The sequence below is a fragment of the Idiotropiscis lumnitzeri genome, chromosome 18 (assembly GCF_059441095.1).
Source record: "Idiotropiscis lumnitzeri isolate Australia: NSW breed Sydney's pygmy pipehorse chromosome 18, RoL_Ilum_1.0, whole genome shotgun sequence".
Lineage (NCBI taxonomy): Eukaryota > Metazoa > Chordata > Actinopteri > Syngnathiformes > Syngnathidae > Idiotropiscis > Idiotropiscis lumnitzeri.
Genome location: NC_142408.1, coordinates 10,514,887 through 10,534,510, shown reverse-complemented (window position 1 = coordinate 10,534,510; position 19,624 = coordinate 10,514,887). Strand labels below are relative to the sequence as shown.

The window sequence follows — 19,624 nt, the reverse complement described above, 5'->3', positions numbered from 1 at the left end:
TATTATTTCAGATGGAAATGGTTAAAGATTGCTATCGTACGAATGCTATTCATTTAAATAAGCAATATTTGCTATTTATATAAAAAAATAAATTTTACAAAGTTAATTTTTAAAAAAGAAAAAAAAAAAAAATCAAATCATTTGAATAACACTGACTGTCTCAATAGTCAGAATAAAATAAAAAATAACGCTGAATATTTTTGCCCAGCTCAACTAAGACGGTAAAAAAGGACAGTGTCTTATTTTTATACGTTGGAATTTGGAAACATATCTATTTGTAAATCTCCTTGATAGACAGAGGAAAAACTAGCAATCAGTAAATTGTGTAATTGTAATGGGGTTTTTTTGTATTTCACTAGGAGCCAAGTGTGTCCAAAAATTTTCGATTTCAGATGCCAGAAAATTATTTTTTTTCAATAGTCATTTAATCTTTCCACCCTAATCTTCCTGAATTTGGCTCCAGTAAATGAGTGTTATTTTCCAACAGTGTTCTCCTTCTCCTGAATCTACACAGCATTTGTATACATCAGATTTAAACATATTATTACTGAATGCTAGCCTGGCATCACACCAGCACAAAGCAACTGTCAGTACTAAAAAAAAAAAAAAAAAAAAAAAAAAAAAAAAACGTACTGCGATTCCATGCAGAATTCTTCACAGCGCAAGTCCGATTCTCAATGAGAAGCCTGTAATGCCGCACCTGCAGAGTTAGATTAGCCCTCAATCGCCGCTTATTCACGCCCCCCCCCCCCCACACACACACACACACATATTCTATTCTCCTCTGTAATACCCAATTGGGAAAAAAAGAGAGGAAAAATATCATTATAAAAGAAGAGCTGCAAGCAAATTGAAAAACAGCGTCAGTTTTAACCATGAATATTAATGCACGTACCTTATCTAATATAGTTTTCATGCTGTGCGCTGCAGCAGCTAATTCATCCTTTGATGGTGAACAGAGGGGGATGAATGCGCTGAAAGGAATGCGATGAGCATAATCGACTAACCGACGACACCTTTGACAGCTGACGACTTATTTCACAATAAAATTCAGAAGCGCGATGGCGCAAAATGGAACTCGACATCGGGAACCGGGGACGGATGACTGACGGCTCGATTCAGTGCCTTCTTTAAAAAAAAAAAAAAAAAAAAGGTTAACATAAAACAGTCACTCATTGTACAGGTTGAGCCATTTAGGGATCAGCTCAAAGTCGCTTGATAAATAACGGATGCGACTTTCTTTATGTAGGAGTTAAACGGCAAACAACATTTTTAGTGGCTTTAGAACTTTAATTCTACAGTACCCATTTGGTACTGCTTGGGGGATCAGCTTGGTGGCATTAGCATTAACCTCAGTTCTAATTTTCCTCCGCAGAGTTGTTGTACACTAAAACCAAGAAACTGTTTTGGTTTTTGAATTCTCTGCGTTGTTTCCGAGTCTCATGTTGAGTCGAAAGCTACAGAATAAAATTGTCTTCAAACAAGTTTTAAAAGTGGACAGAAAGGGGGGGTTGTCTAACATTCAATGGGAGGTCAACCAAAGAGAAGGACCGGCAAAATGCACGATCCAAGATTGCAATTTGTCCTCGGCACCTCTAGTAGTATTTGGTCCACAGACCTGAGGCAGGTGCGTAGGGGTGGAGAAGTACGCTGGTGCGAGGCCATTTAAAGATTTCAAGACAAATCTCACAAGGAACTCTAAAATGCACTGGGAATCAGCGAAGAGAGGCCAAGATTGGGGTTATGTGAAATTGGGGCCTTTGAAATGACATCAGACCAACTTGATCAAACACCTCGACCCATTACAAAACCACAAGGAGGTTTAATATACCGTAGCAAAGTGACTATGAATGTAAAGCAGCACAGTGCCGGCCGGAGATTTGATGAGGAGACGCGACTTTTGGAGAATATGTCGGGTCATCAGAATCCTGTGATTGCAGCAGAAAATGCATTCGGAAGGTCCAGGAGGGGCAGAGCACAAAATAAAAAAAAAACATCTCTAAATGTAAATGGAAATGTAATGAGCTCACCAGAGCATAATTTAATTGCATCTACATATGAAAGCATCTCCGCAACGGAAAATATTAGGATGGGAGTTGTCGTAATTAGCTTTATAGATTGAAAGATACAAGCCTATTTACGAAGGCCCAACCTTTTATTGCGATTTTGACCCAGTGGTTGCTCATGAAGGATAGTTATTCATATTTGACTAAGTGCAGACACTTTAAGAAATAAGTCACAACTTATTGCATCAATACGGATCAAATAACATTAAAAAACAAACCAAGGCTTCATTTACAAATTAAAAAAAAAAACAATGGTAAGAAACGCCAAAATTGTGCATAATTTCAACATTAACACCGCGTTTAATTATCCATCCATCCATTATCTGTACCGCTTCTCCTCACAAGGGTCGCGGGGGGGGTGCTGGAGCCAATCCCAGCTGTTTTCAGGCAGTCGGCGAGGTACACCCTGAACTAGTTGCCAACCCCTCACCCTCATAACCACACCTAGGGACATTTTAGAGTGTCCAATCAACCGACTACACAAGTCTTCAGAATGTGGAAGGAAACTGCAAAAACCCGGAGAAAACCCACGCAGGCACGGTGAGAACATGCAAACGCCAAACAGGAAGCCTGCACAAGCTAACCAAGATTAACTTGGATAAACCTCAATTTTCAGAAGGCCAATCCCTATCTAATTTGAATTTGACAAATAATTTTCATTTGTTTCTGATGACAGATGCATAATGATTGGCCTTTTATTACTTAAATTATAATATATAATATTATGTTATTATAAAGGGAAGAGACCAGGAAAGTTTGCGCCCCAAACACTGTGAAAAACAAACAGCACAAAGCGGAGCTGCTCTTTTTTAAAAAAAAATGTTTCCACACTCTCTCGCTAAAAAAAAAACGGATCAATTAAAGCATTGTTGAGTTGTCAAGTGAATGTGAACAATTCATACAAGTTCATCCTATACAGAAAATATCGAACCCCTTATATTGTCTCATTAAAATAAAAAAAAATGAAAAAATAAAAAAATCAATACCAGGCAGAGGATCTCTGGGGAGGCTGCCTCACATAGGAACGAAAGCAGAAAGGATCCGGAAAAGAAAATGAATGTGCTGATGAAAGTCACAGCCCACACTGTGAGGGGTAAAGACACGAGGGGACCAGCGGGCGAGCTCATCCGTTAGCTTAAATTAAAGTGGCATGTGTCTCCCCGCGCTTACTTGAGTCAGGAAGCACACGTGGCGTCAGTCCGGTCGCAAACACTGGAGAAAATCCTGACGCCCCAAGAGGCCATCAACTCTTACCGAGAGCCCTCGTCGCTGTTCACTCACTCAGCTTCAAGTCCTCAGTGAAACCAAACGGATTTCATGTCTCTGTTTAAATCCTTCCGCTTTGGATACACTCGGCTCGCCACCCTTGAACAAACTATTTAAGGAGTCATTTATCCAATTTTTTTATTTTTTTTTTAAACAGAGGCACTGGGCCCAGATTTTACCCTGGACATGCTTAAAGCGGTGATGAATTGGTCATTTGACAACGGTCAGTCACGTGTACGCACAGTGGAATCTCAGTTTACAAACAAACCAGTTCAGTCACTGCCATCGGCTGGAGGAAAGTAGTAGCTTCGCTTTTGCTTTGTGAAAAATCGATTCTGAACTGATTAATTAATCTCAGCAAATACAATCCAGATAGTCGAGTGACTCGATTTTTTTGCACACGCCTCGTAGTTATAGTGTCTAGTTTATTAGTGTGTGCCTGTGACATCACATGACTGGATCTTGGCGTGGTTTACATTCGGGCGTTAGAATTAAATTTGGAGCAACGGTTCGTTTGGAAAGGTTGCTAAACGAGTGCTAAGCATGGATTAATGTCTGAAAACAGACATTATGGCCCACGAATAATCAGATATTGAGGATAATCTGATCAGACAGTTTGCCAGAGTCTTTCAATCAGATGCGTGTTTACAAAACGATTGAGCTGCGTCCAGATTTGGCAATGGCGAAGGCCTTGAAAATTGAATTGGACATAAGTGTAGCTCAGTGGCCGCCCCGCATGATGCGGGATGGGAAGAGAAGGCACAGCATGACACGCGTTCTTCGGTCTGTCGTTTATTCCAGGGCATGCGAGCAGGCGGCAGATTGGCCATTCCTTTTCCATTTGGATTGATCCCGGTGAGAATGAATGTATGGCGGTCTGGTAATTAAATTCTAAAAGAAGCAGAAGAAAGGGCAGAGATATCTGAAGATTCAAAGTAATGGGTTTGAGGGCGACAGGACAGAGGATGCAACGGACAAAGTGGAAATGTAGATAAAAGGATTCTATTCGGGATAAAGGGGAGAAAAGCATGATGGGTCAGCACAGCCGGCTGGTATGAGGCCAACGTCTTGTTGCGGACTTGGTACTGATAAAGGACATCATTAAATAAAGTGGGACAACCTTCATATAATCAGAATTCTAAATCCACGTCAAGGAAGCGCTTTATGCTTGTACTTGGCTTTTTATTTGTTCGTTGTTGGTTTTAACCAGATGCCTTCCGAAAGAAGGCGCAACCTCAACAAGTAATGTCAAAGAAAAATATGTCTGTCATTAAACGCAGTGTTTTTTTTATTGTTATGAAGTAAAAAAGGAGGTCACACATGACCTAGCATAATTGACAAATGAGTGACAAAAGATGCGCTTGATATTAAATGTGGCCATTAGCAGACATAATCGTCAAGCGCTTGATGATGTCACACATCACCCAAATGACAATGACAACAACATCAGTGTTCACAGTTTGAAGTGCGCTTAAGATTTACTACTACAATGTGCAACGTGTAATCGATTGAACTTTCAAAAAGGATCTGCATTTTGTTACTACGTCAAGCAGAACCATTAATATTATATTTTTTTCCCAATTGAGTGTGTTTAAAAGGGCATATCCAATTGTAATTTGTTTGCATCATCATTGTAGTGCTGCAACGCGCATAAACGATAAAAATATTTCATTTCCTTGGGTCGAAGTACTGCTGAAATATATTGGTTGCCATATAAAAAGACATCAAGATGGGAAACCCTCATTTTAATTAAAAATAAAAAAGAAAAGGCGGTTGAGCGAATTGGGATTCACTCTCTTTTTGATTTCTTGCAATAATGAGGTAACAGATCGAACAACTGCGATCGGGACATCTTGAGTTTAAATAAAGATCGTAAAAATTTGTAACATAAGCCAGAACGAGAAGCAAGGCGTAAGTAACTCATGATATTTGCATTGAACAGTTCTGAAAAGACAACCATCAGCCAAAAAGAACAATTTGGGCTTTTCACATCCAGCACCGCACATCACCCAACGCATAAACGCCACACACACACACACACACACACACAGACACACACGCCTATATCTTATCAGTGGAATCTATGACATGATTTTTCCTCATTCGTTGATGACATCTGTTCCTCCGCTCCACCGATTGCAATTTGAGGACCTAATAAGGCCGAGCAACGGGCCATCGGCACACTTCATTCTAACTAGAAACTGTCAAATTGCCATTTTCAAGGCTTCTCACAATTTTCAGCTCATGTCTGGCCTCAAGCCCACGGGATGGATCAATATCTGTGTCTGCCTCTCCTGCCCAATGCATCAAGCTGCTGAGGAAATACGCACGTGCCGCGGCTGGATACCAATCGACTACACCACAATAACTATATGAATGTATATATGACCCAACAACTCGCTGCGCCATAAAACGATATTCTTCATGTTTGGGGAGCAGCAGTATGGAGCTCACAGCTCAAATTTACTCAGTAGTTATCAGTAATATTTATAGTTATTCATTTAATTGTTCGGAAGATTACTTTTTATTTTTACTTGAGTCACATTGTAACAATAGTCGAACTTGTATACAATTTTTGGCAAGTCTCCCCACCTCCAGCCCGAACAAAGGCACTACCAGCAAGGAATCCAAAAGTTACCAAGAATCAAGTTGACTTTATATGACACTCAAAACAACTAGATCCACAAAATTGTGTTTTGTTAGTTCAGTTACAAAATATCAAGTGATCCAGCTATAAAAAAAAAATTATAATAATCATAATAACAATAAAATAACACATTTTCGTGATTATCTTGATGTTGCAATAATTGGAATTTGAATTATTATTTCTATTAAAAACGTTACAGCTGTCATGTACCAACGAGAATGGCAGTACATCACGTTCACTCACTGAATCTTTCGCGAATGGGAAATGACCTCACTGATTCTGCGAACGCCAATAGCATGGCAGTATTTCTAGTAAAACCCCTCCTCCATCCGACACTAGCTGCAGAGTGATCGTTCGTGATGATTGACGAAATGCGCATATCTGAGCTTTTATGTTCTGAGAAAAAAAACAAATCACTTGAGGAAGTGACCCATTTGCTCACGTTCACTGAAAAGATTCAGTCTTTTTGAGCAAATTCTTCACGAACGACCCAACACTAGTAGTGCTCCTGCAGTCCCCCCTCCTTTTTGCTCCACCAGTGGGGCATGTGTGTTGAACGAAAAATAATTATAAAATACAACCGAGTACCATTTTTAGCTAAACTGTCTATAAACAAAGAGGAAACTTTTTTTTTCTCACCAAAACGGCACAAGTTCATAAAATGCAACTGTAACACGAAGTGTGTTGCCCCTCCGGTGAGTTCATTGATGATGTAGACAAATTTTCATTGTTTCCAACAGAGCCGAAAATATAAGCCTCAGAATATTGTTGGACATTCGGTGGTCTTGCATAAAAAAAACATTGGCGGTCCCGCCTGTGACCATTTTGACTTTTCTTTTTGATGACAGTCCTCCGTAATGTTTCCCTCTCCCGAAAGTAGCTCGGCCGCAATTGGCGAGGCAATTGCATCCTTGCGAGCCACTTCCCCATAGGTTTTGAATGTGAAGTCGAAAATGATGAAGTAGATGATTATAATTTTCCACAATCCCACTGTGGCTGGATTCATTAGAGAGAAAGGGTGTTGACAAAATGGTTGCTTGGCAATTTTCTCCACGGACCGTCAACTAAAACTATGAGGGGTCTCAAACCCACAATTTTGAGATTATCGCTCTCCTTATTAATCGCTCCTCACTTTGGCGGATCTGACTCATGGGCTGAAAGGGATCTGCTCGACAACGGCATTCAAAATGATCGCTTTCCACAAATGTTCCTCTGCCTTGCTTTTAGAAAGTGTTTGCCCTTTCCCAACAGTTGATATTGTCATTTTGCTTCGGATTTGTGAAATGAACTATTTATGAGGAAGAAAGAAAATAAACCCATGCCACATTATAAACATAAAAAAAAACTATAAGATGCCACAGTCGACAAAATCAGAATTGATCACTTTCTAAAAATGTAACTAAAACAACATGAAGGAGTCCCCTATGCAAGACAGATGCAAAAAAATAATTCTGCCAAGCGGATTTCTTTCCTTAATTGAAGACGCTCTGCTTGAGAGACTCCGAGAGGAAGGTTGATGTTTGCAAACATCTGCTCCCGTACGACTGCACTCTGCTACCAGTTAACTTGATATGACAGACGCCTCTCTCTCAGCTAGCCTGTAGCTAGTTTTAATGACATTTCCATTTAAGCAATCAACTCAAACTCAGACAGACTTCATACTAAACCACCCACCACCGCTTCATTCGGTCGTTTGAGATAAACGCGGGATGACACTTGGATTGATTTGAACAAACAAAATCAGAATAAGACTAACGCAGTGGAACCTTGAAAGGATCGGGCGCGCAAGCTGAAGTGCGAACACAACGGTGAAAAAAAAAAAAACCCAAAGCATCATACATGACGAGATTTCCCCAAGTGAGTTTTGCTTTTTTTCTTTGACCTGTTTATTATGTTTGCGATACATACCGGGTGCATCAGAAAAGTATTTCAAATCCAAACTGCAAAATTCCCCCTCACATCCTTCCCTCTTCCAAGCCTTGATGCACTCCAGGAAAGATTCATCGGATCTTCTGCAACTCATTCTATCCACGTATTCCAAACAGGTCCCTTTGACGACCCCCCCCTTTAAACTCGAGAAAGCAGAAAACCAAATTAACATGTGAGTTGAGTAGAAAGGTTGCCCTTGAACTGCGATGCTTCTCGGCCGGGAACTGTAGGATGCTCAGGGCATTGTGAGCAGTTACGTTACAATATTAAGAAATTCTTCCGCCATTGCAGTTTATTGCGCACCGTTCATAAAAACAAAATGTCGTCGCTATCGGAAATTGAGGACCAGCAACTCCGCGGCACCGTTTCTACTACCTCATTAAGTGGGGTTCCATGTGTGCAAAGCCGAGACCCTATGGTGTCTTTGACCGTGACTCGTCACTTTCATGGTCACGGCTAGAAATGAGCGAAATGATCATGCCCAACGTCAGATTATTCTGTTGCTGCGGCGTATTTCAGGACACAGCAGTAAAATGTTCCACTCTCCACTTCTCTGCACAATTTGCCCTCTTGCCTTTTCTGCCGAGTCTCCTTTCGAAATATATTTTTAAAAAAAATTAAAAAATCTTCACCATATACAGGGGAGCATCATTCTCCTTCATTGCAGTTGTTGGACAGCGGATCGTTCAGAGTGATGCTTTCAAAAAAATGATAACTGAAAAAACTGAGTGTGGATCGTGGCTGCCGACTACAGTAAAGCAAAGCCTTCAATAATTAAACTGAATTTTCAACGGAAAAAGATTCATTGATCATCAAGGATACCGGCTGCAATTTTTTTTTACACTTATATGTAATAACGTTAACAATATCAAACTGTAACTTAAAACGACCCTGAATGGGTTTTATGGTAGTGTGTTTGACCCCCGAATGGATTACTCCCATATCCATTATTTTCTACGGTGAGAAATTAAAATCCAAAGAAGGAATTTCCCACTATTTGATGAGCTGGCAGACATTAGATGAATGACAGATGAACTAAAAAGTTGTCATGGCTGTGGAGAGTCGCAGTAGCACGAACAGACTTTATGACAGCGCAGCCCAGCGGGACTATTGTTGATGGAATCAATCATGTTCTCCTGATGGACCAAACAGCACAAGGCAATTGCTTCTTGTTCATAAAAGTGGCAGAAGTCTCCTATCACGACTATATTTGGCTTTTCTTTGCTAGCTTCGACATTTACTCTCGCAAACAAAATGTAAGGAGCCTCAAAGTGATGTAATGTCAAACCACCCGTGTGACAGACAGGACATGAGCTCCGGGACAAGCGCAGGTGATGCCAGATATGTCACTACTATTCCGAACAGAAAAAAACTGTGTTAACCTTTTTTTTTTCTTCTCCTGTGATTGCGCAGCTTCATTAAAATTTCCGTTTGATTTGCAGGGTGTGTGGCGAGCTCGCGCTTGCGAGTGTTACGTTAGTTATGCTAATAGTCGACAGACCTCCCGCTGGTGTGCGATCCCTTCCCAGTTGGAGGCATGTGAAGATCTTTGCCCGCTGAGACGGGGGTCTGTGTGTTCGTCTCAAAGTAACTATGTTTACAGTCGGGGAGCCACTACTCGCGGCGTTATCGGTGGCGCGCATACACGCAGCGTTGTGCGACTGCATGCGTCAAGGCGTATTAGCTCAGATCTTCATGCACCAACCATGGTTGGGTACACTGTGTACATATAACAGGTATTGCTGATTGTTTGGGAGTAGGAGCACTGGGCCCCACTGAAATATTAAAGGTTGGCCAAGATGGCCCATTTTTCACTAACAAGCTCAGTTTATAAATTTTTTGATCAGGAAACTGAAATTAGTTAATTATATTTTTTTAGTTATTCATTTTGGACAGTGGTGGAGCTTCAAGGCCTTCTCTGTTGGCCTAAAATAAATCAGGAAATCATGATGATATGCTTCACATTGATGTCAGATTATATCCTAGAGTTGAATTTTTAGGTTAGAGTTTTGTATCCAATCAGAATTCAGCTCGCTCGTGTTGCCAGGCAGATTTCATAATACCAGTCGAACGCACTATTCGTCCTTCAGATACAATCGTGCGGGCGTCTGTTCTGTGTGAGTGAAGGGGGCGCTTACAGTTGATAGACAGTTGCGATAGCCAATCAGATCACAAGTTGTTTACAGTGAGCTTTCTCGCATGCCTCACGTTGAAGGAGTGAACGCGTCTTGTGATTGGATACTCACTCACGAGGGACAGCGATATGCGGAATCAGCACACCAGAAAGTCATAACTGGCAACTGTTCAAAAATAAAAATATTCTTGCTTTTTTAAACCACTGGCCAAAGGAGGGAAAGGTGTGGATTTAATTGCAGATACACTTGTGAGGCCATTTTCAAGACGGCCCTTTCAAGAGAAGCTTGGTCGTCCAACACTCACACAGTCGTGCGTACGTTTCTTTCTGTATATTATTCCTCCAGCTGTGGCGTCCTAAAAGAAGGTAATATGAGGGGGATTTATTCAAATACGACTAAGTGGGACTTCACTGAAGGCCTACGTGTGAAATGCACGGCCCGCCACTGATTTTGGAGAAATTAGGAAAGAAGAGACGACTTGAAAAACGCCTGCTTTCAATGAGGAATATGGCCATGCCACCCTGCGCTCCCCCCATTTTACTCGAGTCAATGAAGGTACCGATTACAAACTCTCCATTGGAATTCATTGTACTTTCATTGCTTATAACGTCCAAAAACGACGATCAATTGGCACCAAATTTCATGTAGATATTTTAGTACTTGATGTCATTCTTATATGCAAGGCGATTTTATAAATTCCAATGTTAAACCTTTTTTTGCTTTGCAGAGTACCTGAAATATCCTTGCCCCCCCAACCTCCCAGCCACACCCCCAAAGGACTCGGAAGGAAAAAAAATCCTAGCTCTGCCAGTGCCAGCCAGGACACTTACCATGTTGTACTAGAATTAGCATCACCACCAACCCATGCTTTTCAAGTAACTTTTGAAAGTTATTAATGTTGTCATCATCTATGGTCATAATAAAAATATGTTTTATCAATAGGCGGCGTGATAATAACTCCAGGGCACGAATTAAAAACAATAAAACATGCAAATATAAAATATAAATATTCTCACCGTTATGATGATCTTCAATAAAATGACTAGCACTGTCAGCTAAAGTGATCCGCAAATGAACATCGCTAATTAAACCCCCCCAAGACTTCTGCAGTTGTCTACTCAGAAAGTGGCGGAACACAAAATAAGAAACGCACCTCAACATGTGCTGAGGGGCCAATTTCTCCTCAAATACCTGCGAGAATGTGTTTTTGTTCTACATTTTTGTGTGCTTACACAAGAAGAAATGTTTTTCTGGGTCAATCCACACATTGGACCGTTTTGAAAACAAAATGTTCTCACAATGCGCATCACAAGAATTAATATTCTGTTATGATTTTGCAACCATTCGACTTGCCAGATAAAATACTAATAATTGTATCTATCAGCTAGAAGGTATTTTCAATGACACCAATAATTATATTAAATACAGCATTTGCCAAGTACTCAATTGCAACCCTAAACATCCACAAAATGCGTCCTTTTTTTTTTTATAATCTACAATATCTTTCACATATGCAGTACATCTGCCTTACACTGAGACCAACTCATTGTTAAAGGTGTGATCATTCCTGCGGACTTGGAAAAAAATTAATATGAGCACTCTTGCCAAGAGAAAAACTAGAACAAGTGGTAAAAATGCTTAAAACATCCGCAATTGAGTGGTTTAATGGAAATGGTTGAACGGTGTGTAATGCGTGATAATGGATTTTTTTTTTCCCTGAATGAAACAGCCATATTGGCAATTTTACAAACATGTCGTTCCATTAATACGTCCCATGTCCCCATTGTAGTTCAATGTCCGTCAGGTCCCATTGGTCACACTAATCAATATTTCTATCATTAATGCTTCAAATGACTTCATGTAATGACAAGCGCGTCCGTTACGGTGGGAAAATAAACAATGCAGTTATTTCTCCACGCAGCAGTTCAGATCCAATCAGGTATGTTTTTTATTTTTAAACTTGAATTTCCATTTTTAAATCCAGCTTTATTTATTTATTATTTTTTTTACCTTAGGCAGTTGGCTAAAATCAAGCCTCTTGTCTCATTTAGAAACAGTAATCAATGCCTTTGTCACGTCTCGCCTGGCTTATTGAAATCCAACTTCATTTTGGAGTCAGCCAGTCTTCCCTCAAGCATCTCCAGTTGTTTCAAAATGTCGCTACTTGCCTCCTTACTACTAATGTTAACTTTTTATGGTATTCATTTCTTGTTTCCAGATGGATCATTTTTACTTCATGTACAGCACTTTGTCTGCAGCTGTGGTTGTTTTGAAAGTGCTCGATAAATTAAGTTGAGTTAAACACCTTTATTCTGAATGGTGATAATTGTTTATAATTTACTATTTTTACTATGTTTGATATATACTCTAGTTTGACTGAAAAAAAACATATATATCTTTGAGATGCTATTGATGGTAAATTTTAATTTAAAAAAATTTAATTACCTTTTGCCGTCTATAATAGAGTGACATTTATGAAATTTTCCAATGACCGAAATGACGCCTTTTCGTTTATTACATGCATACATAGAGAATACCAAATGATATTTTGCATCATTCTGACAAATGTTTCGCACGCAGCATGTATACTAAATCCATTTTAATCCCATCCATTTTATTTAAACCATTACACCGACGGGCATAAAATTATTTCTTTCACATTTGTACTTTTTTTTTTTTTTTTTTAACACGTTTGGCAAATAAATATCACACACATTCCTAATGTACATTGAGTTTTTGTATAGAGTACAGCCTCTGCGTTACGAGGCATCCAACATGACATATGGCTCACTGGTGCAGTGTTTGCTCGTACTGCTCCCTGGAGCCTGATGTGCAATACACTGCAGCACAGAGGCCAAGCCAGCCTTCATCCATCACTGCATGGTACTGCACTTGCACTGGAGTTTGGAAATTACTAGAAAAAAGTTTCTCGGTTACCATGCTGTGCTAACAGGGAGGTTGAAAAATGAATTGACAGAAAAAAAAAAGATATCAAATTGTTATAGCATATTTAACATGCTCATTTATATTTCTTTTATGTTTCTGAGTTCAAACCTCAGCTCAGGCCTTCGGACGTGGAAAATTGTCCATAGAGTTAAATGTGAATGGTATTTTTAACCATTACACCATGCCCGAGGAAAAACAACCAATCAGAGACCGAAGGCGTGACTGACAAGGTTTCAGTCATTTGCCATGCATTTGCGGGCACATCCTCGCGGCCTCAAGCGGACGGGTTTCCTTGGATTTTAGGCGGTTTGCTGAACCCATGGAAGAATATCCACTTCTGGAAAAACAACGGTGAACATAGGATTTGACCTTCAAAGATGAAAGGACCTCACATTGCTGCAAGGATTTAAAATCGGTGTCTTAATTAATTGAACATTCACTTCAAACCGATACCATTTAGTGTTTCTGTAACAGTCCATTACGAATAAATTAGGCTACCAACAGAGTGGCCATGGCTAACCTCAGCTTGTTTAAAGTGCTAAATTAGTACTGCGCATGATTATAAGTGCACGCCATAATGGCTATGTTTGGAAAGCTCGTGCCCCGCGAGGGGCATGTTTTGGTTAGAGATTTGAGAGTTTGTGACATTAGGCTTATCGCAAGCAGTTTTAAGACTGCACACTCGTCCTTTAAGCAGCCAACAAGAGTAGAACTGAGGAGATTTTTTTTTTTCGCTCCATGCAAGAATATTTCAGAAAATCAGCTTACATTTCAAGCTTCAGCTATAATAGCAAACCCGCTCCTTCAAGTTGAGGAGTTGTTCAAGTAATATCCCCCAAGACTTTAACCTCCAGAGTTTATATTTCACAGCTGTAATGTTGGCATAAGATCATCTGTTTTAAATCTTGGGCTTTCCACCTCTTTCGTCAGTCTCCCACTGAGCTAACCCATGTGAAGCAGCCTGGAATAAGCATAATCCACAAAATCCACTCCAGCCTAAAGAAAAAAAAAATGCATGCTCAATAATGCCAAGTGAAAAATCAAATAAATAAACTTCCATGGGGATTCAAAGCAAAGAAGGGCAGGGCAGTGAACTGCGAGTGTGTATCCAACCAAAGCACATTAGCGAGAAACAAAGCTGAACAGACAAAATCCTTAATGTACGATGCAATAAAAGAAAGCACAGTGAGCTCCATTATGCAAGGCTGATTTGACTGGGGGCTCATTGGAAATGTGTTAATTGGGGCTCATTAAAGCCTTTTAATTCAAGAACGACCCATCAAACATAAATGCTCTCCTGTTATCGCGCTGGAGAAAACTAGTCAGGTGTTGCCTGAATACCCTCTCTGGGTCGATTTGACCAGGATTGTTTTTGTCTCATCTTGTCTGTCTTAAATTAAGACTCAAGTGGACGACACGTTTACTTTTATTTCATTTTTGAGAGAAGATGAGCACATTTTAAACATGTTGGATGAATCCCATGTGCACTCAAATGAGGTTTAACACATTCACGACCAGCCCAGGTCAAATCAATGTACTTTTTGACGTCGATATTCGTCAATGGCAATGAATGAATAGTGCAGACATTCAAACTTTGAGGCGACGCGTGACTTTTTAGGGTATTCTTCCACTTTTATTGTACCGAAATGAAATAAGAAGAGTGCCACCTTCTGGTGCTGATCTAGCACTATCTCTCATTTTCAAAAGGAGCCAATTAACTTTCAGCATCTCCGATGCATTGTGATGATAGCGGATTGAAAACAATGGATTTATTTGATGCGGAATGCACAGATCTTGGCATCAGCGTTCTTTTTGAGCATCATTGATCGTTTATATTACACCAAGAGACACATCATTAAATCACAACTGATGGAGTCCTATTCTCATTTGGAACAATGCCCCTTTATTAAACAAATGCAGTCAACTAGCAATTAAAACTTTGCAGCATTAAGACAGTGAGAACATTTGGACACAATGTCTATTTCCACAGGACCATTGACCACGCAAAAATCCAGAAGCAAATCATGTTTGTATTATTCTAAGATGTTTGGAATCGGAAGAGCAAAATTGCTAATGCAAATCTGCGACTATAGAGGATTTAGAGAATTATTTTTTTGGATCATTGAAAAGCGTACACTTATCAATTTCTGCCTTGCAAAAATGTCATACCTTGTCCATCCTCTTCCCTGAGACCTCTTTCTGTTCAACACAAAAGTGCCTAGCCATCAGACTTTTATACACCGCCATATATGACAGCGGACAGTGTGACAAGTCATCTTTATGGGAACATTTCCAAATGATTTGACGGCTTGTGTGACAGCATGCCTGAAAGTATCCATCCCCACCACAATTTGACTGTCAGTGTACACACCTCATGGAGAAACCTGCAATTTGGTGCATGGTTTTAAAATTACAATACTGCATCAAAACCACAAACAAACCCCCGAAACTCAATCTCTATACTCCATTTACACATGCAGGCGCTCAAAAGGATTACTACAAGCATGTCTGAGTAGTCATCATCATTTAATGATTATTAAAAAACAAACACAGATTTCCTTTTCGTAACCTAGATTCATTAACATTTCAGATTTTTCCATTCTCAGAGGATTGTGAATTCCTCCAGAATAATGCAGACATCAGGTTGTACTCCTTTTGACAGCAAACCAAAAATAACGACGGCATCCATTTTGACCCCATTGCAAACAATCAGCCAATCGATTCATCAGTTACTCCGCCCATCTCGATTTCTAAAGCCAAACTATTCCGAATAAAGTCGATAAAATTAAAAATATCTTCGAGGGGAAAAAAGAAGAAGTCTGCGGGGGAATAGGCAAGATTTAATGGGGGTTATGAAAACATCAGTTTGGTTTAGAGTTGGGAGATTATTTGTATGAAAAAGGCGTTGTGGAAAAGATCAATACAAGATATTTCATTCGCCGCTCACCTCACCTCGCTATGCTTTATTAGCTATTTGCTTTTAGCGTAAGCGCAGACAAACAGGTTGGTGCCATCATAAGAAAGCCCTCAAAAGTGTAGCATCTGGAAATAAGCACATATCTATTTGCTGCTGCAGACACGCAAAAGGACATTTAAAAAAAAAAATAGGAAAATAATCAAACAATGACAATGACAAGAGCAAAAACCTTTTGAGATGCATGGTCACAGACAACCACATTACTTCAAGTCCGGAACCGCCCATGTCACAATTTGGTCAATTTCATATTTTTTCACAAATCTGTATCGCCCCTCAGTTCAGTCTCCTGTGGGTGTCATTTTGGACAAATTATTGACTACTGTGAAGTGTCGAAAATGACGGTGACATTAACGATTGAACAAACATGCCATTTTTGGTGTATCCTGAAAAGGGATGATTTTGGAGCGTTCCGCCTGACGCCAGTCATGTATATCAACTATAAAACCTGTTTAACAAAACAAATGGACTCTAGTAACAATCCATCAATCAAACTGTGACCTGAGTTGTGGCACAAAGAGCGTCTGTCATGGGAGGCATCTATGGATTCAATCAGTCTCCAAGGTTACGCCAGTGCGATCCAACAATGACAACATGCGACACAATAACTATGGCAAAAGTCAACAACAACAAAAACAGAACCAGGAACCTAAAAGGCACTCCGGTTAATCACTCAATTGATGCAAGGGTAGGTCATGGAAATTGAGGGTGCGGCCAAACAATCTCAATTTGGGCCGCCACCAAATTGTACTGTAAGCTTATATTGACTTTGATTTAACAGCTCGTTTTAATCACAGATGGCTCTGTGTCCCTAAATGTATTCCTGACGCCAATTTAAAAATAAATTATCTTACTTTTTTTCCCATACTATGAGGTTTGTGAGATATTGCACATTTTTTGTTGTTGTTTTTAAGTTTGACCTATACAAGCTTGCTCAATATGGATATTGAAATTACGTTGCAATTTATAGCCAAGATGTTTCAGGACAAAATTCACACTGTTGCTGAACCTAAGCCTTCATTAATAAATGGTTACTAAAAATAGGTTATTGTACACTAAACTCCGACAAATATTTAAAAAAAAATAAATCAGTGTTGACAGTTGACTTTCCTGAGCACGGACTTGCCGCAAACTCGCCGTAGTAAGACGTGAAGCCACTGGCTGCCATTTTGCCTTGCCACATGCTAAGCGAGCCTTTCTCTGTGGCGTTTTCCCATTATTTTCCGTCTCTATGGCAAAAATGCCACCCTAAAGAGCTACATGCATATTTCACCAGTTTGAACGCAATTATAAATTTTCTCTTTTAAGGTAAATCTTGATGATTCATCGCCGTTACGTTGTCAGAACCATAAACAATGAAATTAATGACGGCGTGCCCTCAGAAAAAAAAAATACATACAATACCTAACCTCTGTAAATCAGGATTGAGGGGTTATTTTGGCAACAGTATATAAATTTACTAGCTTGTTGCCATCGAAATGTATGTTCAGTTCCTTTTACAATAGATAGTTCATCATCTTGGGATCAGAGATTGCGCTATCCTGCAGCCAAGATTGTTCAGCCACAGTCTGCATCTATTGCACACTCAGCCTTCAACAAGTCTCCATCCCTCATATTGGAGACAGTTGTGAGGATCAGGCTGGCACAAAAACGGGCACAGAATATTTGTGTGACAACTGGATGCTGAAGTGTGCTGGATTAGTTCTTGGCCAGGGCGAGAGGCTTCCGGGAACTGTGTCATCGGGCTATCGGACTGACAACTGTGAAGTCTCTAAATGCCTTTTAGTGGCCAATAAACTGTATATCCACTTCACCACCGCGGCTGTGCACAAGAGCAGAAAACACGTGTATGCAATAACACTCGGGTGTTGCCCACAAGAATAAACAAACATCGATCCATTTTCTGTATTGTTTGCTCTCGTCGATCCAGCTGACTTGAAAGTGGTCAACATGAGACTTGACGTGCCAACCTCTCATCCACCGTGCTGCCCGCAAGCAAATATCAATGCAATTTCACATTTTGTCCACAGGCAAACAGCAATTTAGGACACCAAGAAGACACTTTTGGATAAAACTGTGAATCTGCTCTTTTCTGTGAGTGCCATTTTTAATGTCTTTGATCTTATTAATTGACTGGTGGCCAGTCCAAGGTGTACAGTACACCTTCTTTTGCCCCAAATCAGCCAGATAAATTCCTCAAGCTCACCCATGCCATGGCACTGAGGAGGATTAATAACATTAAAAAAAACGAATGCATGGTATCTTGAAGTTATACTGTAGTGTGATACTTCGAATTAATCTGTCATTCGGAAAACTACACGTTTGCTTTCCATTAGTGCTTGTTGTAGTGCCTTTTCTGAAAATGGATTTAAAGAACACAGCCTCCATCACCAAAAAAGTAAAAAAAAAAAAAAAAACAAGTGCACAATCCAAAACACGAGCAGAAGTGTTATGTGTATATTTATATATAAATATGCCGCAAATCAAATATATGCCTCATTTCGGTTGCAGCCTGCTGAACTGCATGCAGCACCATGCATCACATTCCTCACACTCACACACACTCGCGCGAACACACACTCCAGGCAACTGTCACGGCGCATTCATGTTAATATTACAAGTCATTTTGTATTCTGCCACAACAGCTTACAGCTAATTACGAGGCTCATAAATTATCTATGTCCGCTTGGCTGAAAGGGAATCATTTGCATTTCATGATTGTTCCCCACCGACTCAAACGACTCCATAAAAGTTAAATCACATGCACTATCCCGTATTATGGGGCCATATATTTTACGTAGCGTCTCCGCGTACTGCCTATATCACGCCAAGTGACGTGCACGCAAGTGTTCCGTGAATGTGGCATCTCGTCGAGCTTTCTTACCTGTGCACAAAAGTGCTGCGAGTCCCACGCACCGAAGCGGCTGCATGTCTCTTGGCTTGTTATCGTCTTTTATTCGAGAAGAGCCACAGGATGGTTCCCAAAAGCACCAAAGCCTCGCTACTTGGCACGCAATTTATCCTCTCCCGAAGCTGGTCTCCATTTGAAAGTGAGCAGATCTACTGGCTGCGCCATGTCACACAAGAGAATGGAAGTGACATTCGGCGTCCCCCACCACCTGAAGTCGAAATAAAAACAGGTGCAATTAATTAGCCTGTTTATCACCGGAATTATTTATTCAACTGAAGTTTAAGCTATATAACACATATATATATATATATATATATATATATATATATATATATATATGATATACAATATAATATGAGTAACCGAAGATGATAAAACAAGTGATGGGCGCTTTTTGGTTGTGCGTAAAAACGCACCGCGTTGTTTGCGTTTACCTTACTCTGTCGTTTGCGTACGTCGACTCGCTCTCGTTCCTTGCAGTAAAATTAAACCTTGTTCACTAAGTTTGTAGACACACCCACACTAAAAAAGGTCTTCAACCATTGCCAAAAAAAAACAGGTCATCCCCACTCGCTCCGAGGGACAAGTGTGTGGCCGAACAATGCCAGAATATGTGGGTGGTGAGGGGGGTTGGAGTCCGTCAACTTTCCACGCGGGGAACAAACAATTCGTGCACAGATCCGTGGGTTTGGATTCTCCCTGCACCCTGTGGCGCTGATCGGAGAGTGCGGGTGCACAAACTGAGGGCTT

The 19,624-nt window shown here is 40.2% G+C and overlaps 1 protein-coding gene across 3 annotated transcripts in view; it reads right to left on the bottom strand.

The window, feature by feature from the left end:
- Positions 1-19,624, bottom strand: part of LOC148319468 (transmembrane protein 132C-like) — a 127,305-nt gene extending 107,681 nt beyond the window's left edge. For all 3 annotated transcript variants that reach the window (XM_088281652.1, XM_088281654.1, XM_088281653.1), the window contains exons 1-2: positions 19,309-19,624; positions 18,848-19,082 (exon numbers count right to left, since the gene is read on the bottom strand). In XM_088281652.1, the coding sequence (XP_088137778.1) occupies positions 18,848-18,893 (46 nt within the window). In that variant the 5' untranslated portion in view covers positions 18,894-19,082; positions 19,309-19,624. The remainder of the gene's footprint in view (positions 1-18,847; positions 19,083-19,308) is intronic.